Genomic DNA, 21470 nt, shown 5'->3' with positions numbered 1-21470 from the left:
GAGTACATTAGGTTCTTACAAAAAATTTTGACTTAACAAATTACTTTCTGTTTTAATCTTAGTGACATTTTTATTTCACCAAAGTGAATTCTAGAATCTTATTTTCTTAAAGGATGCTACAAATTACCACGCTTTAATAATACTAAAATAAAACATACTATTATTAGAAATATTAAATTTGTTTTTCATAGATCTTTATAATTTTGAAGTGCAAATAAGGTAAATCCCACAATTAATAGATTATAGTATATGTGTACAAGAAATTTTATAACCTTTGTGTTTACTGCCCTTCAAATTATTAGGCTTGCTTTATTTTTATAGCATGTGGATTATATATAAAAACATCTTGTAAATAGATTTTATTTTTCCTTTGGGTATATGCTCAGTAATTCGTTATTTTAAAATAAAAGATATGTTTAAAACCCCGAGCTTGATTAAATGAATATATTTTCATCTTCCCAAAAAAGTTTCAAGCTAAGTTATAACAAGGAAAATTCACAAAGTTTCTTTTTAATTGAAGATTCAAATAAGCTACAATGAGCTTGGTACCAGCAAGTGCCTTTCTATTTAAAGAACTGCTCCAGAACCCAACTGTTTTAGACAATTTTCTTTCCACTCTGAAACCAATGTGAATGTCAGGTGCTTTCCCCGAAAAGTACCACCTAATGGTAAATGAGCAGATTATCTTTCTCTCTTCTCAGCGCTTCCTACATACCAACATCACACTCCTATTTCAGCTTTGTCTTTTACTGCTCAAAACACTTCATTTTTCATATCTCTTTCCTTCATTCTAAGCCCATTAATCCAACACAGTCTTAATGCATTGCCAGAAAATATAGAAGTGAAGCTGGTTTTAGGATTGTGATTCCATAGTTGATGGTACTGCTATATCTTAAAAGACAGGTCTTCTTGGCCTGTGAAAATAGTTGATACTTGGTATATGAATTAGAAAGTAAATCACTTGAATATTCTTAAATTGCTTTGACTCCTGCCCTGGCCCCGATAGATAAAGCCTCATTAAAAGTGCTAAGAGCACATGTCAACAGTTGAAGGCCAGTACACAAGGAAGAGGGTCTATCTCTCTATACACAAATCCTGAGTGTGTATTTGTTGTCTATCTTTGAGGGAAGCTATGGCACACATTAATTGAGAAACAAAGGTGTATTTGAGCCAATAAGAGCTGCAAATCGGAAAACACAGATTTAATCAGAGTGAATATGTGCTCCTGAACTTTTTTGCTTAAAGGATTTGCACAAATTGGGTTTTTTTTGCCAGTCTTAGGCCTTGAACTCAGGGCATGAGCACTGTCCTTGGGGTTTCTCAAGGCTAGAGCTCTACCACTTGAGTCACAGCACCATCTCTGGCTTTTTTCTATGTATGTGGTACCGAGGAATTGAAGCCCGGTCTTCATGCATGCTAGGCAAGCATTCTACCAACTGGGCCAAACTCCTGGCCCCTTTTGTTTGTTTTAATGGGCCTGCTTTTTTTTTTGTTGTTGTTGTTTTTGTTTGTTTGGTTTTTTTGCCAGTCCTGGGCTTGAGCTCAGGCCTGAGCACTGTCCTTGGACTTTCTCAAGGCTAGCGTTCTACCACTTGAACCTCAGCACCACTTCTGGCTTTTTTCTATGTATGTAGTACTGAGGAATTGAATAGCTAGATACCAGGCATGAGCCATCAGTATCTGGCTTAGTCAAGTTGTTTTTGTTTTTTCCCTGTGCTTCTGGGAGACAGAACTACTGATAAGTGTGTGCTGGAATTGATGGCATAGAGGTCTTTAGAGACTATAGTAGAGGAAGTAGAGGAGTAGTGGAGGAAGGTAAGCTGAATGAAGATGTCAAAATGTCAACTCAAGAATTTTGTGCATGAGAGATGGAAGAAGCAGGGCTAGAGTAAAATATGTGGCCACTGGGAAGAACTGTAGAAGTGTCAACTAGGCTTGGATGCTGATGAGAATGATACAGTTGAGAATGACAAGATCAAGAAGTAACCAAATAAGAGGTCTTCTAGATGATCCCTTGATGAAGCACATCAGAGTTGAGAAGGAACCATACACATTCTTTATAATGCCCACACACTTTATAATGTCTTTTGCTGAAAATCATGTAGGTTGCATCTAGCCTTTTTCTGTTTTAAAATAATGCTGTAGTGAAGATATTTATAAATACATATACTTTTATAGAAAGTTGAGTAGAAATCTATCAGACTTTTCAATTGTAACAATAACGGTATAAGACATGTAGGGATAAGGAATGTATATGAAATTTTTTTTCTTGTTTGTCTAAAGATATTTTCCAAGAGATATTTCTGTTACTGTAAGATTGAACATTTTTATATTGTTTTTACTATAAATTACAAATATAACATGCTTGCAAAATGTCTTAAATATTCACAAAGCTGAATATAAAACCATCTCTACTAAAGAATTCGATGCCACTTACTTAAAGCTTACTGTGTCTCACAAAATTAATTTTGCCTGGGAGCAAAGGATTATTCTCATTGTTGAGATAGAGATATGGGGGAGGCAGGCTCAGCAGGTCTCATTATCTCACTGTGAAATGATTATATAACTACATACAATCATAACAAATTATTATAAGCATAAGAAATGCACTTTAACATGTTCTTTTCAGAAATGTGTAATTAAATTGCCTAGGTGTCTAGAACATTCAAATGCTTCTTTTACCTGATGACAATGTTCTAAGAATATGCTTTGGAATGCTGAGTTTCCAGACAAATATTTTTTACTTATGGTATGATGGCATATTCAGCTGGTCATTTTGTATTTTTGATAGACAACCAATAAATCTCAAGTGGGTTTTTGTAAATGTCAGAATGGAAATGATGTTAGTCAACCCAGGCTTACAGTAGGCTATAATTATATATTAAGTAGATTACAGATTTCTACAGAATAACAAAACTTGTGTCCTTCAGGTACCTATGATGAATTGTCTGTTTCATGCCTATTGTATCTATGACATATTGCGCTGATCCAATGTCCTATGCTCATTTGCAGAATTTGAATTTTGTATAGGAGTGCGGGTTTATCCCTAGGCCCTGGCTGAGTTTTTATAAACCAGATTGGATTTTCTTCTTTTTTTATATATAAAAAATGATTGCTGAATTTTTTAATTGAACACAGACCACTAAAGAGATTAGTGTTCTCAATGAATACATAAATAATTCACGTGTAAACTCATAGTGGTGATGTGATTTACTTACATAAGTCTCAGAATCTTCTTTAATAATGATTGCTGTCTAGTCTGTTCCACTGACTTCATTGTATTTGTAAAAGGAGGTGAGACAGAAATGAAACGGCCCAAGAGCAGGTATGTCTTAAAGCTGTGTTAATTTTTGTTATATCACGCATAGATATTTCTTTGTGATTTATGTACTGTGATTTGGCTTTCAGAAGAATTTAACATAAAATTGGACAAGCATAAGACAAAAATAGAAGGAAACCATTTAAAAGTATTGGGAGATGTTAAATCTAAAACCTGGGATGTGTCTTGTTAGCTAAACTGAAAATGGATACTTGTTGATTTTACAAACTATTGTCATAGTTATAAAAACACATAATTATCAAAAGAAGCAAAATTTTTCATAGCTCCAAAGGAAGAATGCACATGGACATGCTGGATATTGGTAGACCTAGTATAACCAAGACAAAACAGAACTTTTGACCAAATGGTACAGAAAATCATGGTGAACCATTCTGGTTGACATGGATTATGTTTTGTTTAAAATAACCAGGATAGATATTATGTTTAAGTTGATAGTTTACAATGAAGCCAAATAGTGTTTCTTTCTATGTGTGTACATTATATTTAATCTTCCCTAAAGTCCAGCAAATGCATATGATACCATGTTTTACTGTTGAAAAAAATTGTGTATGCATTGAGATAAATAATTTACAAGTTCCTTAGTCAAAGGCATTTTTGACTTTAGAAACAGTGTTATTATGGTCCACCCTTCATCTACTTCTGAGCAGTCTGCCCTCTGATGACATAAACTAAACAATAAATTATAGCTAGTGGAGAAAAAAAAGGTAAAGATCTGGTTTTTATATTATTCCAGTCTCTTTCATTTCTAGGTCTAGTGTCCTAATTATTTTGGCACTATGGGATGACATCCCTAGCCTCTCCTCATCTGTGGTTGTGGTATGTTCTTTGTTAAAAGAAGTATCTCTGTTTTTGTGCCTTGTCGGAGAGCATATACAGCAACAAAATATGTGTTTAGGAAGGACATGAATACAAAAAGAAAGATGTAGTTGTTTTCTTAGACTCTCAAAATAGGGCTCACCCCTTTTAACGTGGATGTGCGTCATGAGATATCTAAGGAAAAATAAATGTTCTTCATCCATAAACACTCCATTAATCACATTGAATAAGTGGATAAATAATTGGTTAAAAACCAATAGTTCTGGCCCATGTGGTATGGAAGACAGAGCTGCAACCTGGAAAATCTTAAAACAGATGTTCCCAGCTGAGTGCCTCATCTATAAAATGACATCAGGTGATGGTCTGCATGGATCATCCAATTTTAAGCTGGGCTGCATCCTGATGGGTCTGCCAGAATGAGTGATTCCCCAAGTAGCTTAAAATATTGACCTACTGGGATTGTTTTCTTACCTCTTCATTATAAAATGGTTCATGTTTGTAAATAGAGAAGTTTAATTTGAGGACAAAATGATTTCACTCCTACTGTTAGCAACTTAGAGGAGTACAAAAGAAATGCATACGATGAACACTTCTCATCAGATATGTTAGTGTCTACATTGTCCAATAAGAAAGAGTTAGTGGTAAATCTTTAAAGAATAGATAAGCAGCAAGAACATTAACATTGTCATAACATCATTAAAAAAAAACACCAACGAAAAAGAACATTCTAAATCCTATAGTGTCATGGCTTTCAGAAGCAAACACTTTGTAGGTGGCTCTGTGCAATCTGAATACTGTGTATGTCACCAGGGATTTTAACCATTGCGTTAGCCATATTGTAAAAAGCAAGAAACAAAATTGATTTTAATAATTTGGGGTAAATGTTATTTTTTCATGTAATCAAAGTGAAATTATTAAGAAGATATTTTTATTGTTGTTTTTTCCAAGTTTATTGTTAATGGATATGGCATAAGACCCTTCAGAATAATCATAGTTGAAGAATTCAGTATTAAAGAGATTAGCTCAGTATATAGTGTCAGTGTTTAGTGTACAGAGCCTTGTGTATACACACATAACTCATACACATTCACATACACATAGCAATATTTACAGAATTGAATATTGTTATTTTTCTACCAACTTAAATCTACCTAAACATGTGCATGTGAGTGAGAAATTTCAGCCCTGAGATTATGCCATTAAAGACAAAGGAATTACTTTGGGTTCCCGGTCACAGAAGTTTAAGCCCAGTGTCACCTGTTCTATTGTTCAGGGCCTGAATTGAGGCAGACTATCATGGTGGCAGGACAGTGTGGAAGAGCAGATAGATTTGCTTACCTCTCTGCATCCAGAAAGCAGAGTGGAAGAGAGAATGGGATGGAAAGATCCCTGAAAATAAAGTTTATACTTCAAACACATGGCTCTACTATCCAATTCCAGTATTTGGCCTTATCTTCTCATTTATACCACCTCCAGATACACTAATTGGCAACCCAGAGTTCATGGTCATTATTGAATTTTTAATCAGTTAATCCAAACCAGAATGAAGACTCTTTGCTAATGACATTACAAAGGACTGCCTTGCCTGTAATTCTCCAAGATGGACAATACCTTTCATCCTAGTGTTATGGCAACATTCTTCATTCTGTTATCTTTGCATTGCTCATTGCTAATACACACTAAAGGGCATATAGAAAGTATTTCTCTCCATCTACATGCCTTAGTAGCATTACTGTTGCTTTTTGTCATAGTTGAATGCTTATTTTACAAAAATATTTTATGTAATTGCATTGCTTCCTGTAGAAATCATTCATAATAGAAGAGCACTTTTAATGTTTCCATATCCTATTATCAGAAGGCTGTTTTAGAAAGTATTGTATTGTTTAAGGACATATGCAAACTATATCATTAGTGCATTAACTTTATGAATGCTCTTGTAGGTGTCAAACATACTGAAAGACATACTGAAAGGCAGCATTCACCACGTACCCATACTGCAAGCCACTGTCTAGGCACTGTGTGCTTCATTAAAAGGTTATGTTTATGAGTGTCTAAAAGATAGCTGCACTGAATTGCTCGTCTGCCATTCTTATCATATTTCCCTATTAGGATAGTTGCTGTTGTACATAACATAGTATACTACTAATGTAAAAATATTCATATCCATGTATATTTAATAATAACTAATTGTATCTACTTGGGGAATTTAATTAAGATTTTAAATGGTTGATGGTATTTTTTAATTGAGCAATCAAAGAAGAGGCCACATTCAGTGAATACCTGACAACTTTATAACTGAGAATTTTTTTCAATTTCTTCAATTAAAATGGTTTCCTAAGAGTATATTGAAACTTTTACTTGATAATTGGAAATTAAGCTTTGCCAAGTTCAGTTTTTAAAACCAGTTGGAGTAGAGATAAAGGGTACCAAGAGAAGTGTATTTGCTATCAAGAAGAAAGCATTGTTTGATGTCGGAAAAGTTGAAGGAATCATAATCCATTATCCTGAAGTTTCCAAGAAGATAAAATGAGTCTATCCATGCAATTACAAGGGCCACGCTATCTATTAAAGGTTAGCATTTTGTATATAACCAGGAGATTCCAGAAGGTAAAAGGTACTTACTGCTCAAACACTCTGAAGCCTGCCTAGCTTTGAGAAAGGGTTGGATTTGTATTAGTGGATACTCTTTCTTCACTTGATATAACATGCTAATTTGTTTATTTATTTTACTACCTTTTTGTGGGCAGAAGTGGGTCTCTAAAAATAATATATTGAAATCCTAACCCAGTGTCTCTGATGACAATATTTGGAAATAGGGTCCTTATGACTGTATTTAGTTAAGATGAGGTCACACTGGTAAAGGTGGACCCCTGAACATTAGAATGACTGGTGTCCTTGTAAGAAGATATGTAGATATCCTTGTAAGCACATATGTATGGGGAAAAGGCCGCAGAATAATGAAGATTGGCCGCAGGAGATGCTTGTCAGAACTGGCAACCTTGCCAACAAAAGCTAAGAAAACTTGAGCAAGGATAGAATCTCTGGTTTCAGAAGAATAAAACACTTTCCCAAGCATAATTTTACATTTCTAGCCTTCAGAATTGTGAAATTAGATCTTTCTACTATGATAATGCCCTCTTGTTATGGTACTTCACTCTGGCAATATCCACAAAGCTGATAAACAACCCAGTCATTTCCAAGTCTCAACCAAGACTTCCCTGTCCAGTGAGGTTTACCTGGTAGTTAAAAGCACTATGCTGTTATAATGTGTGGAAGTCTGTGTAGAAATCGTAAAGGGAGAGGTTAATGGAGCTCAGATCATGCTAACCCATTTAAATAAGAGAAAGTGACAGAGTACTAAGTAAATTTGAAGGAAAGGAGTGATGGTGTTGGGCCAGCACTTTAAATCAGAAGAGCTAAGTGGATCAAAGTTGGTATTGCAAGAGCATAGGCCTGGTCAGTAAGATGTGATTATCCATATGTAAAGACATCCGGTTGTACTTAGTGTTCATGACTGGAATAGGTCAGACATCAGTAAGTAAGGGATGAAATTAAAAGATTCCTAAGGCCCAGAAGGAAGGACAGAACCAGACAGACAGTAATGATGCAGAATTTCCCACTGTCTGGCTTTATGCAAAATAGAGAAATTGCCAGCACTTACTATGACCTAGTAAAATATTAGCTGGTATTGCCAAACCTTTGAAAATGTCATCTGTGATAGAGAAGTCACAGTTTATTCTGGATTTTCACCCTTACATTTCCCCAAGATGGGAAAATAGATCAAGAGTAAGATTGTACAAATAAGTTATATGGTTTGTGCTTCTAGTTGGAGCTACTGGAGGGGCTGAGAAAAGGAGAATCATGATTCCAAGACATCCCTAGCAGAAATGTGTAGAAGTCACATGTAGACATACCTTTTTGGAAGGAAGACTCTATCTGAAAACATAACCAGCAAAATTAGTGTCCGATGCATGCCTCAGTGGTACAGTAGCAAGTGCAAGTCTAACAAGTGCAAGTTTCTAAGTTCAAACTCCAGTGACTTCAAAAAGGAAAAGAAAATGCAATAGATTGTGTACATATGATACGAAGTAGGAGAAGGATTTGAGATAATAATAGGTGATTTAGTGAAAATATTAATAAGCAAAATAAAAGTAAACATTAAAAGTAAATACTTCTTTCTTTGATTTGGAGGAAAAATTATCGTCCAACCATGAATTTAACAAGTGAGCACCAGAACAGTTCTTAGGAGGTGAGAATAGAAGGATTACAGCTAGAGAGGTACTCAGGGTAAAATAAAACAAACAAGCACCAACAATAAAAACCAACACCCCTTTCAAGAAAAACACACTAAATGTGGCACACAGCAATAATTTCAGTTAAGAAACACTGAAGGAGGATTATAGCCCAAAGCTGGCATTGAACAAATGGAAGCCTCTATTTAAAATATAATTAATGCTCCATGGATTTGGGTGTGACTCAAGTGGTCCAATAATGGTCTGGCAAGCATGAAGTCTTGATTTCAAAATCTTGTATGTACATACACCCATCTCCCTCCCCCCCCCCAGTGGTATCTGAGTAGACTCCTAGAAGTATGAAGGAAGAGCTTGCCAAGCAGTGGTCACACTGTATGCAAATGTGTGCAGGCCTGATCTAGATATGTGGATATGTTTAAGTATGATACTTATCCTGAAAAAAGGAGAAAGAATATATAGATATAGATTTATTTTTTATTTACCCAGCAAGGAAGAGGTTGATTATAGAGGTGTTATCTGCCAAATGTACAAGTAAATCTCAGCACCTGTGATGTAACATTGTCTGTGTGCACATACCTGTCTGCTTGTTCCTCAAAACACCTTGTCAAGTGAAGACAAACCTTTTGTTTACTGGGAAGATGCAGAAGGCAAAGAGACTATATGGGGAACACATTTCTGTATAATCTCTTAACAATAAAAAATCTAATTCCGCATTATATGATAGTTATACAAAAATGAATTAAAACAGAAATAAACCTTTGTGTCATCTAAATACTGCTATATACATTCAAGCCTACAGATTATATCCTTGGTGGCCCTCTTATTTATGATTATTGTAGCCTAATTTGGCATGGTCAACACAACAGGCAATATATTTTGTGAAAAGAATCATCATATGCACAGTTGATAGCATGCATTTTTCCTGCCAGATTCATGATTTCTTACACTTTCAATACACCATAAAAGGATAATGCACCCCCATTTAATAAGTGGTCCCATGTGTTCCAACAAAAATGTATTTACATTTGTCTCATTTTCTCTTCTTTTTATCTCTGCACCAGTACAGTTATCCTAATTGCTTTCTAATTTGTATACATTTTGGCTCTTTAAAAATTTAAACCATGAAACATTTTTTCAAAGACTTTAAATATAGAGCTATGGGAGGCAGTTCTACCAGACTAATGGATTCATATGTCAGCTAGTAGCATTGTAATGCATATCTGAAATACAAAATTATACTCATGTCTTTACTTATTCTGGATCTTAGATAACTTCCACAGAAAACAAGCACTATGAATTTGTACTTGTTTGCTTTTCTAGAGAAATACTGGCAATGCATATTCAGAGATATAGTGATAATGGTGTTTCCATGGCAACAAGCAGGAAATCATAATATTTATATCCATCTATTATGTTTAAGTTTATTTTAGGGAATGGTGTTAAAATGACAAAATAGATGATTTTATTTTCTCAAATAACTATATTGTGGTGGATTTTTGTTTGTTTCTGGGTTAAATTTTTCAAAGGTTTATTTCATAAAAAGTAGTAGGAAGTCTCATAAAAATGTCATTTTAATTATTCTGTATAAATTGTAAATTACATAGATATTACTGCTTGCAAAATGTTAAATTCAAGCTACATGTCATAGTCATGCCAAGCTAGCATTAAATTTAAGAGGAAATGTATGTATTTCTCCACATTTCACAATTACGAGATTTAATAAAAAAACATTTTCTCTGTAAATGATCTCTTAACATGGTTTGAAGGATGACTAGCTAAGGGATAGAATCAACTAAATAAAATAGCAATCTCAGATTCTCAATCTTCTAGTCCTAGATTACTTCATTTTCTGTAAGTTAATGTTGTGTTAAAAATGAGCGAGATCACTTTCTGACAACACTTAACATTTGTTTTATGAATTCAGTACATGGAGCACACTAAGCTCTTTGGCTGTCAACAATGTTTCATCAAAGTGCTTACACTTTACTGGAGGATATGGCTGCTAAATTAATAATCAGCCACTATTTGCTAGAACATTATGCAATGGAGGAAATGAAGAATGCACAACTATATAGGATAATAGAATTGATCTCTAGCAGGACCCAATTACTGCTGGTTATGGGGCTGTGAACGTCCAGTTTGGAAATTCTTTCTCATTGATCTGTTCCTTATCTCTTCACAGCAAATCCTATGGGCTTCTGGGCAAGTGTTAGCACTAATTGTTGAGACACAAAACCACAGGAATGCATGGGAAGATATAGAGGTTCCTTTTCACACACCTCCCCAATGTATACCTCCTATTTAGCCTCAGAGGCATTGATAAGATCTCTTGAAAACCAACTTGAATTATTGAAAGAATGAACAAAGTAACCATGGCTTCCCCAAGGGCCCTTCTGCAGAGTATCCATTTGAGCTTTATAGGAGTGGATTTTATCAAGGCCAATCAGGAGTCAGAGGCTTCTGATTTGATCTGGCTATGGTATTTTTTTCTGATTCTTCATATTGGAAATCTCAGATGTCACACTTACCAACTGAGCCATATTACACAAAATATAAGCTTTGGGCCCTTCATTTGGTTATGTGACCATTGGGAAAAACTATCTGTCCTGATTTTCTCACAGATTTGTTGTAAGTATCTTATCAGATACACTGTGTGCATCTCCAACTGTTCTTATATATTAAAATCATCACAGATCCTTTACAAACTGGCCTCCTGTATCACTGCAAGTAAAGTTATCTCCTTCATACAGTTTGCCAAAGAAGCTTTGAGGTCTCCTTTCTTACTTAAGTGAAATCTTCGAGTATGAACTGGTCCTTTAATTAAAGAAAAAGCAAATCTAAATATATTCCCTCAATTTAACAAGGTTAATCATACAGTATCAGCTCATGCATGTTCTTGCAGCCTGTGAACTGCGTGGAAATATGCTCCAAATTACCTGTTAGTAAGGCAAAGTTAAAGCTTCCTGATTTAACCTCTCCTCCCTCATTCTCAGCTCTCTCCTCACTCTTTCCCCTTTCTTTCTTCCTCTCCTCATCTACTTGCCTTTCCACTTGTGCGTGAGTGTGTATAGAGTTCAGAAAACTTCTGCATTAATGCTTATTGTCAGGTAGTTGTATAAAGGACTTACCTTTCAACAAAGCAGTTCATAATATAGTCCATTGCAATTAACTTCATCACTATCAACATTCTTACCCATCCATCCCAACCCATATTTACCTTTTCGTACTTTTGTAGGATGTGAATTGAATATTTGTATTCTCTTCCCCTTGTCTTCATTTGTCTTCCCATTCTGCGTGGCTCTACCAAAGCTCTTTCATGTATCTATTTCCTGGTATTTATGTTGTTGAACTTTACACTTTTCATTTTATTTATATATTTATTTATTTTTATTTAGAATGTATATATATTTATTTATTTAATTTTTGTCTATTTTGAGCTTGGACTTAGAGCCTAGGTGCTATCCATGAAAATTTATAGTTCAAGGTTAGCATTCTACCATTTCAGCCATAGCTCTAATTGTGGCTTTTTGTTCCTTAATTGGAAATGTGCCTCATGGACTTTCTTGCCTGGAAGAGCTGTGAACTGCTTTAATCAAATCTCAGCCTCTTTAGGATTATAAATTTGAGCCACGGGTGCTCAGACCTGTTTTTATTTTTTATTATTTCTGTAAGGGATAGAATATGTTTATAGTGAAAAATCTTCTATCCTTAAAATTTCATCTCTTAAAGGCAGTAATATTATGAAATTTTAAACTATTGTGGAGACATAGCAAATGCTGGGAGACTTATAATCCCAGGTGTTTAATTCAACGGATATTACTGAGGAAATATTCAACTAGCTGTGAGGTGTTGAGTAAGTAGAAATTATAGAAAACTGTGGTGATAAAAATTAAATAGGAGCCATCCACCTGTGGGGCTTACAAATGAAATCCTAGCTATCCAGGAGGCTGATATTTGAGGATCATATTTCAAAGTCAACCCAGGCACTAAAGTCCATGAGGCTTATCTCTGCTTACCCACCAAGAAAAAAGAAATAGGAGTGGTGCTGTGGCTCAGGTGGTAGAGTACTAGCTTTGAGCTGAAGAACTCAGGAACAATATCCAGGCCCAGGGTTCAAGCCCCAAAACTGACCAAAAAAGTGGGGCCAAAGGACCCACTGTAATTGGCACTGTGACTCAAGTGATAGAGCACTAGCCTTGAGCAAAAAGAAGTTCAGGGACAATGCCCAGGCCTAGAGTTCAAGTCCCAGAATTGGCATAAATAAAAATATTGATTATTTTGTCTATATTAACAAATACTACTTCAAGAAGTAAATAATGTTAATACTAGAAATACTTATTAGATACTTTCCAATTAATATTTGAACTTTTAAATTTTCTCCTATCCCCATTTCTTATCAAGATTTAAATTCCTGTATCTTAAAGGTATGTTATTTCTTTGTACTCATTTGTCTGATTTTATGTCAAAGATTATGGTTGAATCTTAAAAATAGTTTTATACCATTAAAAAAATAGGGCCATAAGCCAGTGACTCACACCTGTAATCCTAGTTTCCTAGAATGCCAGACTTAAGAGGCACATCGAGTGATAGAGTCTCAGCTAATCAAGTGCATGTCCCTGAATTCAAGTCCTGATCCTGGAGAGAGAAAAAGCAACAAAAAAACCCTACATGGCTTCCTATACAGAAGAAATGATCATGATATTATCATCTCCTTAGAGAATGAAATTAAGATAATTGCTGGGTGTGGGGGCTCAGGCCTGTAATCCTAGCTACTCAGGAGGCAGAGATCTAAATATCAGGGTTCAAAACCAGCCCAGACATTAAAGAAAGTGAGAGTCTTATCTCCAATTAATTACTAGAAAACAGGAAGTGGGGCTGTGGCTCCAGGGATACAGGGGTAGGGCAGTAGCCATGAATTGAAGAGCCCAGGATAGATCCCAGGCCAAGTTCAAGCTCCATGACTGACAAAAAGAAAAAGTAATCAAAATACCCAAATTGGCCAGTTGGACCATGGCTTATGCCTGTAAATCCTAACTACACAGAAAGCTAAGATATGAAGATTGCAGGTTGAAGCCAGACCTGGCAGAAAAGTCTGTACGATTCTTATCTAAGTCAGTTAACCAACAAAAAGGTAGAATTGGAGATATGGCTTAAATCTTTATAAAAGATTCATACATATCATCATTGATTAAATTTTTCCTTGAATACACAACTCTGTAAATAATTGAATTTTTGGTTTTTAGCCTTTTTAGTGTGCCAAAACACTCTTCCTTGAGCAATTGACAGTAGGAGTTCATTGTAGTATTTATACAAAATACACCAATTATGAAGTTGCTGTGATTTCCAATTATTTTTCTTTGCATTTGAGTGATAACACAAAATGTTTCTGAAGCCCTCTGGTTGCACAAATAGAACAAACAGAATAAAATTTACTTTGTATTTTCTTAGTAGTTTTGGTTGTCTTGCTCACTCTATGTATATGGGTATCAGTTTTGAAAGAGGGGAAAGGAAATTTCTTTAGTGAGTTTCTCAAAAGACTGAATTTTTAAAATATAAATAGCTCTCTTTTCATATTCACACTTCATTAGATTACTTGGTATTTCTAGGAATTCAATGTGATTATTTTTTGTTAGTAGATACTGTTATTTCAACTAATGGTGTAGAGCAGCATTTGAAAGCCACTAGAGAAGCCTAGTGTTTGGCCAGTATAGCTGAGGTTATCCTTGCTGGATTGAATAAAAGCTGGATGCTTAGGTAAGATAGACACCATAGGTGAACTTCAGTAGGAAGCAAGAAAAGAGAGAGGATGTTTATACCCTCACCTTTAATATCCTAGAGAAGACCAACCTAAAATGCAGTTAAAATAAACATTGTTTTAAAATGCTTCTTTCACAAAAGAAGATAGTTTTTAACTAGATCTTGAAAAAAAGCATACTTTAAATAAGTTGAAAGAAGTAGTTTAGAGTATAAACAAAATTTTGTGCTTGGAAAACTCAAAAGTGTGAGATGATACCCTATTGTGTAAATATGCAGGCAGAATTTATCCGCACCATATACACATATTCGCATACACACCTTCTGAAGGACTAAATGACTCTTAGGACAGAGAATATGAATTTCATCATCATCTAGAAATTGATTATGATACATATATGTATGCATATATATTAAACAAAGTGCAATCAAACAAAGTACAGGGATTGGCTTATCTAAAAATAAAAATTTGTCTTCAGAGCTCAGATAGCTATTTGAGGGGACATCCTTACATAAAACTTCAAGGAGATGTAGCTTGAGGTCTTGACCTATCTCTGGGATTTTAAAAGCCCCAGTTGGTGTTATTGCTGGGAATCTTTGGCTGCTGTTCTGTGTAGCCTCAGCTGTACCCATACATCAGAACAATGATGGCACATGGTTTTATGTTTTTTGTTTTTTCCAAAATGCACTAAGGTAGGGTGCTGTATCTTTTCTTTGCCCACCTGTATTTTGTTTGTTTGTTCATTTATTTACTTTTGGTTGTTCCTGACAGGCCTGAGCCCTGTGCCTAAGCTCTTCAACTCAAAACTACTGCTCTATCACTTTGAGCCACAGTGTCACTTCTGGTTTATGGTGGTGAGTTGGAGTTAAGAGTCTCACAGACTTTGGTGCCCCAGCTGGCTTTGAATCAGTATCCTCAGATCTCAACCTCCTGTGTAACTGGAATTACATGCCACCAGCGCTTGGCTCCCACCCTGTATTGTTACTGTGCCTACAAGTATGTATATTCCTGCCATTCTTTTTTCTTTTTTGCCAGTTCTGGGCCTTGAACTCAGGTCTTAAGAGCTGTCCTTGGGCTTTCTCAAGCCTAGAGCTCTACCACTTGAGACCCAGCGCTATTTCCGTCTTTTTTTTCTGTCTGTGGTACCAAGGACTTGAACCTGGGTCTTCATGCATGCTACGCAAGCACTCTAACACTAGGCCAAATCCTCCCCCACCCCCGGCCCCATCCTGCCATTCTTAATGCCAATGATCACTAGATATTTTGAGGAGAATTCTTACAGTTTTAAATTTTAACACTATCAATTAGCAGGTCACACATTCAAACTATTTTTACATTTTATGTTCAGTTTTAATCTTTTTTTAAAATGAAAAGTAGTCAGTTTCACCTTGCATTCTCTTGCTGATGGTGTTTGAAATATTTATGTACTAATTGCAAATATGGCCTTAGGCAGAATTTCTCATAAAACGTTCTCCCAGCCCTCGACCCTGAAAACATTTGATCGGCTATGATTAGGATACTGTGTGATATCCTATTTTAAAAGTCTTACTCAGTGCCTATTTTCTTTTTTTCCAGGTATTTTAATTGTAATTAATAGAATGGTTACATTATATTCACCAGATAGAAGGTGCATTGCTTCACAAACCTTGATACCCTTTCTCATGCCTTGGTCCCCATTTCCCTCCCCCACCCCCACCCCTCATCTTGTTTCTATTAAGGAGTCTAACTTATTCTATCTATGGAAACTTAATGTTGGTTTAACATGGTGTTTCCTAGACTTAGTTTCTGAGAGATGATACTTGCTTTTGGAGGATTTAAAGCCATCCGTGGATAGACTTGTAGGCTCTAGTAGTTATTTCCCTTGAGTAATCTATGCAAAACCAGCTCCAACTACATGTATGTCATGGAATCAGACACTGGATCGAGCACGTGAATATTAGACTCTTCACAATATCTCCTCATGTCTTTTTTGTTCACCGGGTGTGTTCCTGTCCTCCTGTTTTCTATAGGATAGATGCGGAGATCTACCAGGAAAATAAAATACTAAATAATAACCAAATACCTAAGATATTATGTATTATCTGTGCTTTTGTATTTACAATGAAATCCATGGCCTGTTCTGAGTCAGTTTTTATAGCAGTGTTAAATTCAGTATAGGATTATTTTATTAGCTGGGTGGTCCCTTTATTCCAGTATCTTTTTTAAAATTTTTTGCTAGTCCTGGGCCTTGAGCTCAGGGCCTGAGCACTGTCCTTGGGCTTTCTCAGGACTAGAGCTTTACCACTTGAGTCACAGCACCATTTCTGGCTTTTTTGCTATGAATGTGGTACCAAGGAATCGAACCCAGGTCTTCCTGCATGCGAGGCAAGCACTCTACCACTAGGCCAAACTCCTGGCCCTCCAGTATCATTTTTTATTGAAAGTCTGTTCTCAAATGGATGTGATTTTGGACCTTTGTCAAAATGTAGCTGAACATGTTTGTAAAGGTCTATTTCTTGAGTTTTCTCTTTTGATTTGTAAAGTCATTGTTATTTTACTTTTCCAGCCCGAATCTGTCTTTTTCATTTGGCTACATACCATGTCTTAATTTTGTTATAGTGAGTCTTCTAACTTTATTCCTAGTCAAGATTATTTATGTAAATGAACCCCTACCTCCCCCTCCCATTCATTACACGTACACTAAATTAAATAAAAAGAAATGGGCAAAGATATGCATATATTTTCCTGTAAAGTGTCTTTGGATAGACCATAAACAGATGAACACATGTCCAGTGTTAGCAGCCATTAAAAAAAAACAAACGAGCTAAAGTTATACTAAATATAACTGTCCACCTGTTTATACATAGCATCCATCATCCACCTAGCAGACTCTCATAGGTTCTCTGATTCCTTTCCTGCATCTTCATTAGTATCATTCCTCCATACATTTGACCTTGTCACCAATGAAGCTATTCAAGAACTTACTGTAGATACCACAAAATTAAGAAAAGTCAGGGAAAGAATGGGTCAAAGAGGAATGAGAATATAGAAAGGCTGTTATAGAGCAAGAAGCATTATATTCACAAACTGACTTGTTAAAAGAATCCTTCGTACAACTATTAAACGATAATAAAATGCTTCTGTTGGCTTTGATACATCTATACATAATACATAGCATGTATTAAATTGAATTTCATAGGCTCCCAATAAATATTTATTGAATAACTAACCACTTATCTTTCTACCCTTGGTCACTAAGTGAATGTTTAATAAGTTTTCTGTCTCATAGATAATTTTCATATTCTCCAAAATTTCCAGACTTATTCTAAGATACTTAATTTGGATTAACTTATTGTAACTTTTTTGGAAATCACAAAATGATATTTAGTATATATAAGGTTCAGTTAGAGAACTTTGCAAAAATTCAGAGCCCTTAGCAAGTTAAATAGAAAGTCCACAGAGTGGGAGAAGATCTTCACTAACCATACAACGGACAAAGGCCTCATATCTAAAATATGTCCACAGCTAAAAAAAAATTGAATTTCTCCAAAACAAATCTCCAAAGAAACAACCATCCCATTAAAAGATGGGCCAAGAACTTAAAGAGAGTCTTCTCTGAAGAAGAAAGAATGGCCTATAGACACATGAAGAAATGCTCAACATCTCTGGCCATAAAAGAAATGCAAATGAAAACAACTCTAAGATTCTACCTCACTCCAGTTAGAATAGCCATGACTGAGAAATCTAATAACAACAGATGCTGGAGGGGATGTGGCCAGGAGGGATCACTACTACACTGTTGGTAGGAGTGCAAACTCGTTCAACCACTATGGAAAGCAGTATGGTGGTTCCTCAAAAGACTAAACATAGAGCTCCCTTATGACCCAGCAATTCCACTACTTGGCATTTACCCAATCATCCAGAAACAAGGACATACTAAAGCCATTAGCACAATGGTGTTCATTGCAGTACTATTTACCATAGCAAAAATATGGAACCAACCCAGATGTACCTCCATTGATGGTTGGATCAAGAAGATGTGGTATTTATACACAATGGAATTCTGTGCTGCCATCAGAAAAAAACGTGTGAAAGGGTATCAATGTATGGGAACTAATGCACCATCTATCTGGCAAATATCATGTAACCCTTCTGTTAATTACAATAAAAATATACGAAAAAATGTCACATATACATATATTGGAATATTATTTGACTAAAAATTTAAATCAAATTATGCCATTTTCAGGACAGTGATTAAAACCAGGTGAAATAATATTAAGTGAAATAAGACAAACTTAAAAACTAGTATTGCCTGTTTTCTTTATGTGTACTATATAGACTTAATAATAGAAATAAAAATAGTAATGATAATAGGTTGTGATTATTATAACAGGGGTATAGGGTGGAAATAGGATCTGTATATTTTGAAATAAAGACTCTAAGTAATATTGATGCAGGTAGTCCTTGAACCCAACCTTGGGAAATACAACACATGAGTTTTAGGGGATGCTGCTTGGGGAAGAAAAATATAACCTGACTTACAAGTAACCAAGTCTCTCTCTCTCTATATATATACACATATATACATATATATATATGTATATATATATATATTTGCTACCCTGATGCTTACACTCTTTGAACTACCATATCAGGCAGGCATCCAAAACAAGTCCTTTGCCTTCCTCTACCATAAGAAAAGCATCCATTCTGGTTGCATTATGATGCGCATATCTGTGCCAGGAATACTCTTTCCAAGACAAACAATATTTTGCCTTTGGAGAAAACATTCTTGCTTTCTGGAGAACTATTTTTTTTACCTTCTAGCTAAGATCCATGATGGGAAATTTTCAAATGTCCTAGAAGAAAACAAGGAGTGGAGCAGGAAAATAGCATACGTAGATTCCAAAACTGTCATCTTTGGAAATATTTTGTACACAAATAGGCTCCATTCTGATATGTTTTATTCTCACTTAACCATGAAAACTCATTTGGCTGGTTTAAGTTTTGTGTTCCAACTCAGTTGTGTTTTATAGCCTTGATGTTTTGAAACATAACATTTTAGTAACAGATTTAAGATGACAAAATGCTTGGGTCTCAGAACATTTCTGCAGCATACCTTCTCTGATTAAAATGGGGAGAAAAAGTTCTTTTCTGAGCACACTTATGTGTGCATTTTACTCAGTTGGTTCAATACATGATAAATTAGCAATTGTGTTACTTTGCAGTGTCAATAAAATGGAGCACAGGGACCTTTTTTCCTGATGATATCTTGATTTAAGATGCTTGGAATATTTATATCTGTCTGTAGGTTATATTTTTTAATCAATTTAGTGGTACTTGCTTTGCATTTTATGTATTTCAATGAAGAGTTGAAATTATCTAAGTTGTAGTGTAAATGAGCATACTTTGTGTCATTGCCTCTCAGGCAGTTTTTGTCCACCTTTCAGACCTATGAAGTGAATAAGTGCTTTCACAGCTCAGGGAAATTGTTCTGATACAGAAAGTTCCCTCATTGTGATATTCAATGTGTAAGTCACATTTTGTGTTTGACTTTGTTTTTAGAAAATTAACAATTTCGGGGCCAAGAATTTGGCCTAGTGGTAGAGTGCCTGCCTAACATGTATGAAGACCCGGATTCAATTCCTCAGTACCAGATACATCCAAAAAAAAAGTGCTCGAAATGGTGCTATGGCTCAAGTGGTAGAGCTCTAGCCTTGTGAAAGTTCAAGGACAGTGCTCAGGACCTAAGTTCAAGCCCCAGGACTGGCAAAAAAAAAAAAAAAGAAAATTAGCAATTTCTAATTTCTTTTCCCTATGGGAATGGGCTTTTCTAAACATGCCAACAATACAGATTTCTCTCTGTTGTAATTTAAACTTGAAAATACGAACCGTATTTGCTATCTTACACTGTTATGGGAAGAAATTAAATGTCTAAAAATAACCACTGGTAATAAAAGATAGTATTTTATATTAATTGCTATTTTTTTAAAAAGTTATTAAATGCTGATAACAAATTTCCTGGGTACTTATAAAATAATTGCCTTTTTTAGCCACAACTAGAAATTTGTGGTTTCAGTTTATTATTGACCCATTAATTTCGGCTTAGTTGTTAATATCCAGGGATATCTATGTTGTTTGAGACAAATATAACCTGTGACTAGAAAGTGTATATTTAAAATATTTATGTTTCTTTTTTTTTCCAGTCCTGGGCTTGAGCTCAGGGCTTGAGCACTGTCCTTGGACTTTCTCAAGGCTAGCACTCTACCACTTGAGCCTCAGCATCACTTCTGGCTTTTTGCTGTGTATGTGGGGTACTGAGGAATCGAACCCAGGTCTTCGTGCATGCTAGGCAAGCACTCTACCACTAGGCCAAACTCCCGGCCCTATTTTAAATATTTCTATAAATAATCTAACTATGTATAATCAAGTTAATTTAGTGTATTATAATCCATTATTTTAATTTGCTGAGTTGTTTATCTTTTTGACTATGTGAAGGTAATGGTCTTTATGATATGATGAATCACTGACATAGATGTGGAACTAGGTAGAATTGTTGTTTCAAAATATTTTGTTTCCTTCTCCAAATCATATTGCTTGGCTGATTTGATTCACTGTGATATTTACTTTGTCTTTTTGGAAAATTCATTTCCTTTTGCCCCTTTATCATCAACATGGGATCCGTGGAACTATATTTATATGGCTGATATTCTAAAAGCCTGAATAAAGAAATCAATCTCTGATTTTCCTCTTGAAAAGAGGAAAGTCCTATTTTCCTCTTGACTTTCCTGGGAAAAGGGCTTAGAATTGTTTTCTTAAGTTAGGAAATAATGATTTGGTATGTAATCATCTTCCGTGATACTCAGGGTTATTTTTATTTCATTGTGTTTCTGTATTAGATCTTGAAAATTTTAAAACCAAGATGAGGAGTACCGTGTCAGTGCGTGAAGGTCAGGGAGTGGTTCTGCTCTGCGGCCCCCCACCACACTCTGGTGGTAAGTAACAACCTGGTCCTGCTCCCCGTAATTCATAAATACATTTCACGCCAAAGCCTGTGCCAGGCTTCTGTAACTGCTTCTATAAAGTAAAAACCTCAATCACCAGAGCATTCCATTCTGTCAGCTGATTTGAAGTGCAAGAAACTCTTAGAAAGGCAGTCCATCGAGAGATTATGTGGTTTATGTCTTCTAACCATGGAAGTTACAAAGAGACACAGAGATCACATCCACTTTGCTTGTTTACTAGTATTGAACATATGTTCTTACACCATCATCCCTTGCTCTTTAGTTTTAGACTTTGAAAGTTCAAATTGAATCCTCTCTTT

General features: G+C 35.4%; 1 protein-coding gene across 2 annotated transcripts in view; it reads left to right on the top strand.

Annotated features, from left to right (window-relative positions):
* Positions 1-21470, top strand: part of Cntn3 (contactin 3) — a 259601-nt gene that overhangs the window by 118331 nt on the left and 119800 nt on the right. For both annotated transcript variants that reach the window (XM_090324132.1, XM_090324126.1), the window contains exon 5: positions 21046-21141. In XM_090324132.1, coding sequence (XP_090180258.1) covers positions 21046-21141 — 96 coding nt within the window. The remainder of the gene's footprint in view (positions 1-21045; positions 21142-21470) is intronic.

This window comes from Megascapheus bottae, chromosome 2 (genome assembly GCF_031878675.1).
Source record: "Megascapheus bottae isolate mThoBot1 chromosome 2, mThoBot2.hap1, whole genome shotgun sequence".
Classification (NCBI taxonomy): Eukaryota; Metazoa; Chordata; class Mammalia; order Rodentia; family Geomyidae; genus Megascapheus; species Megascapheus bottae.
Note: the sequence above shows the minus strand (reverse complement) of the source record. Positions and strands in the feature narration are given on the sequence as shown.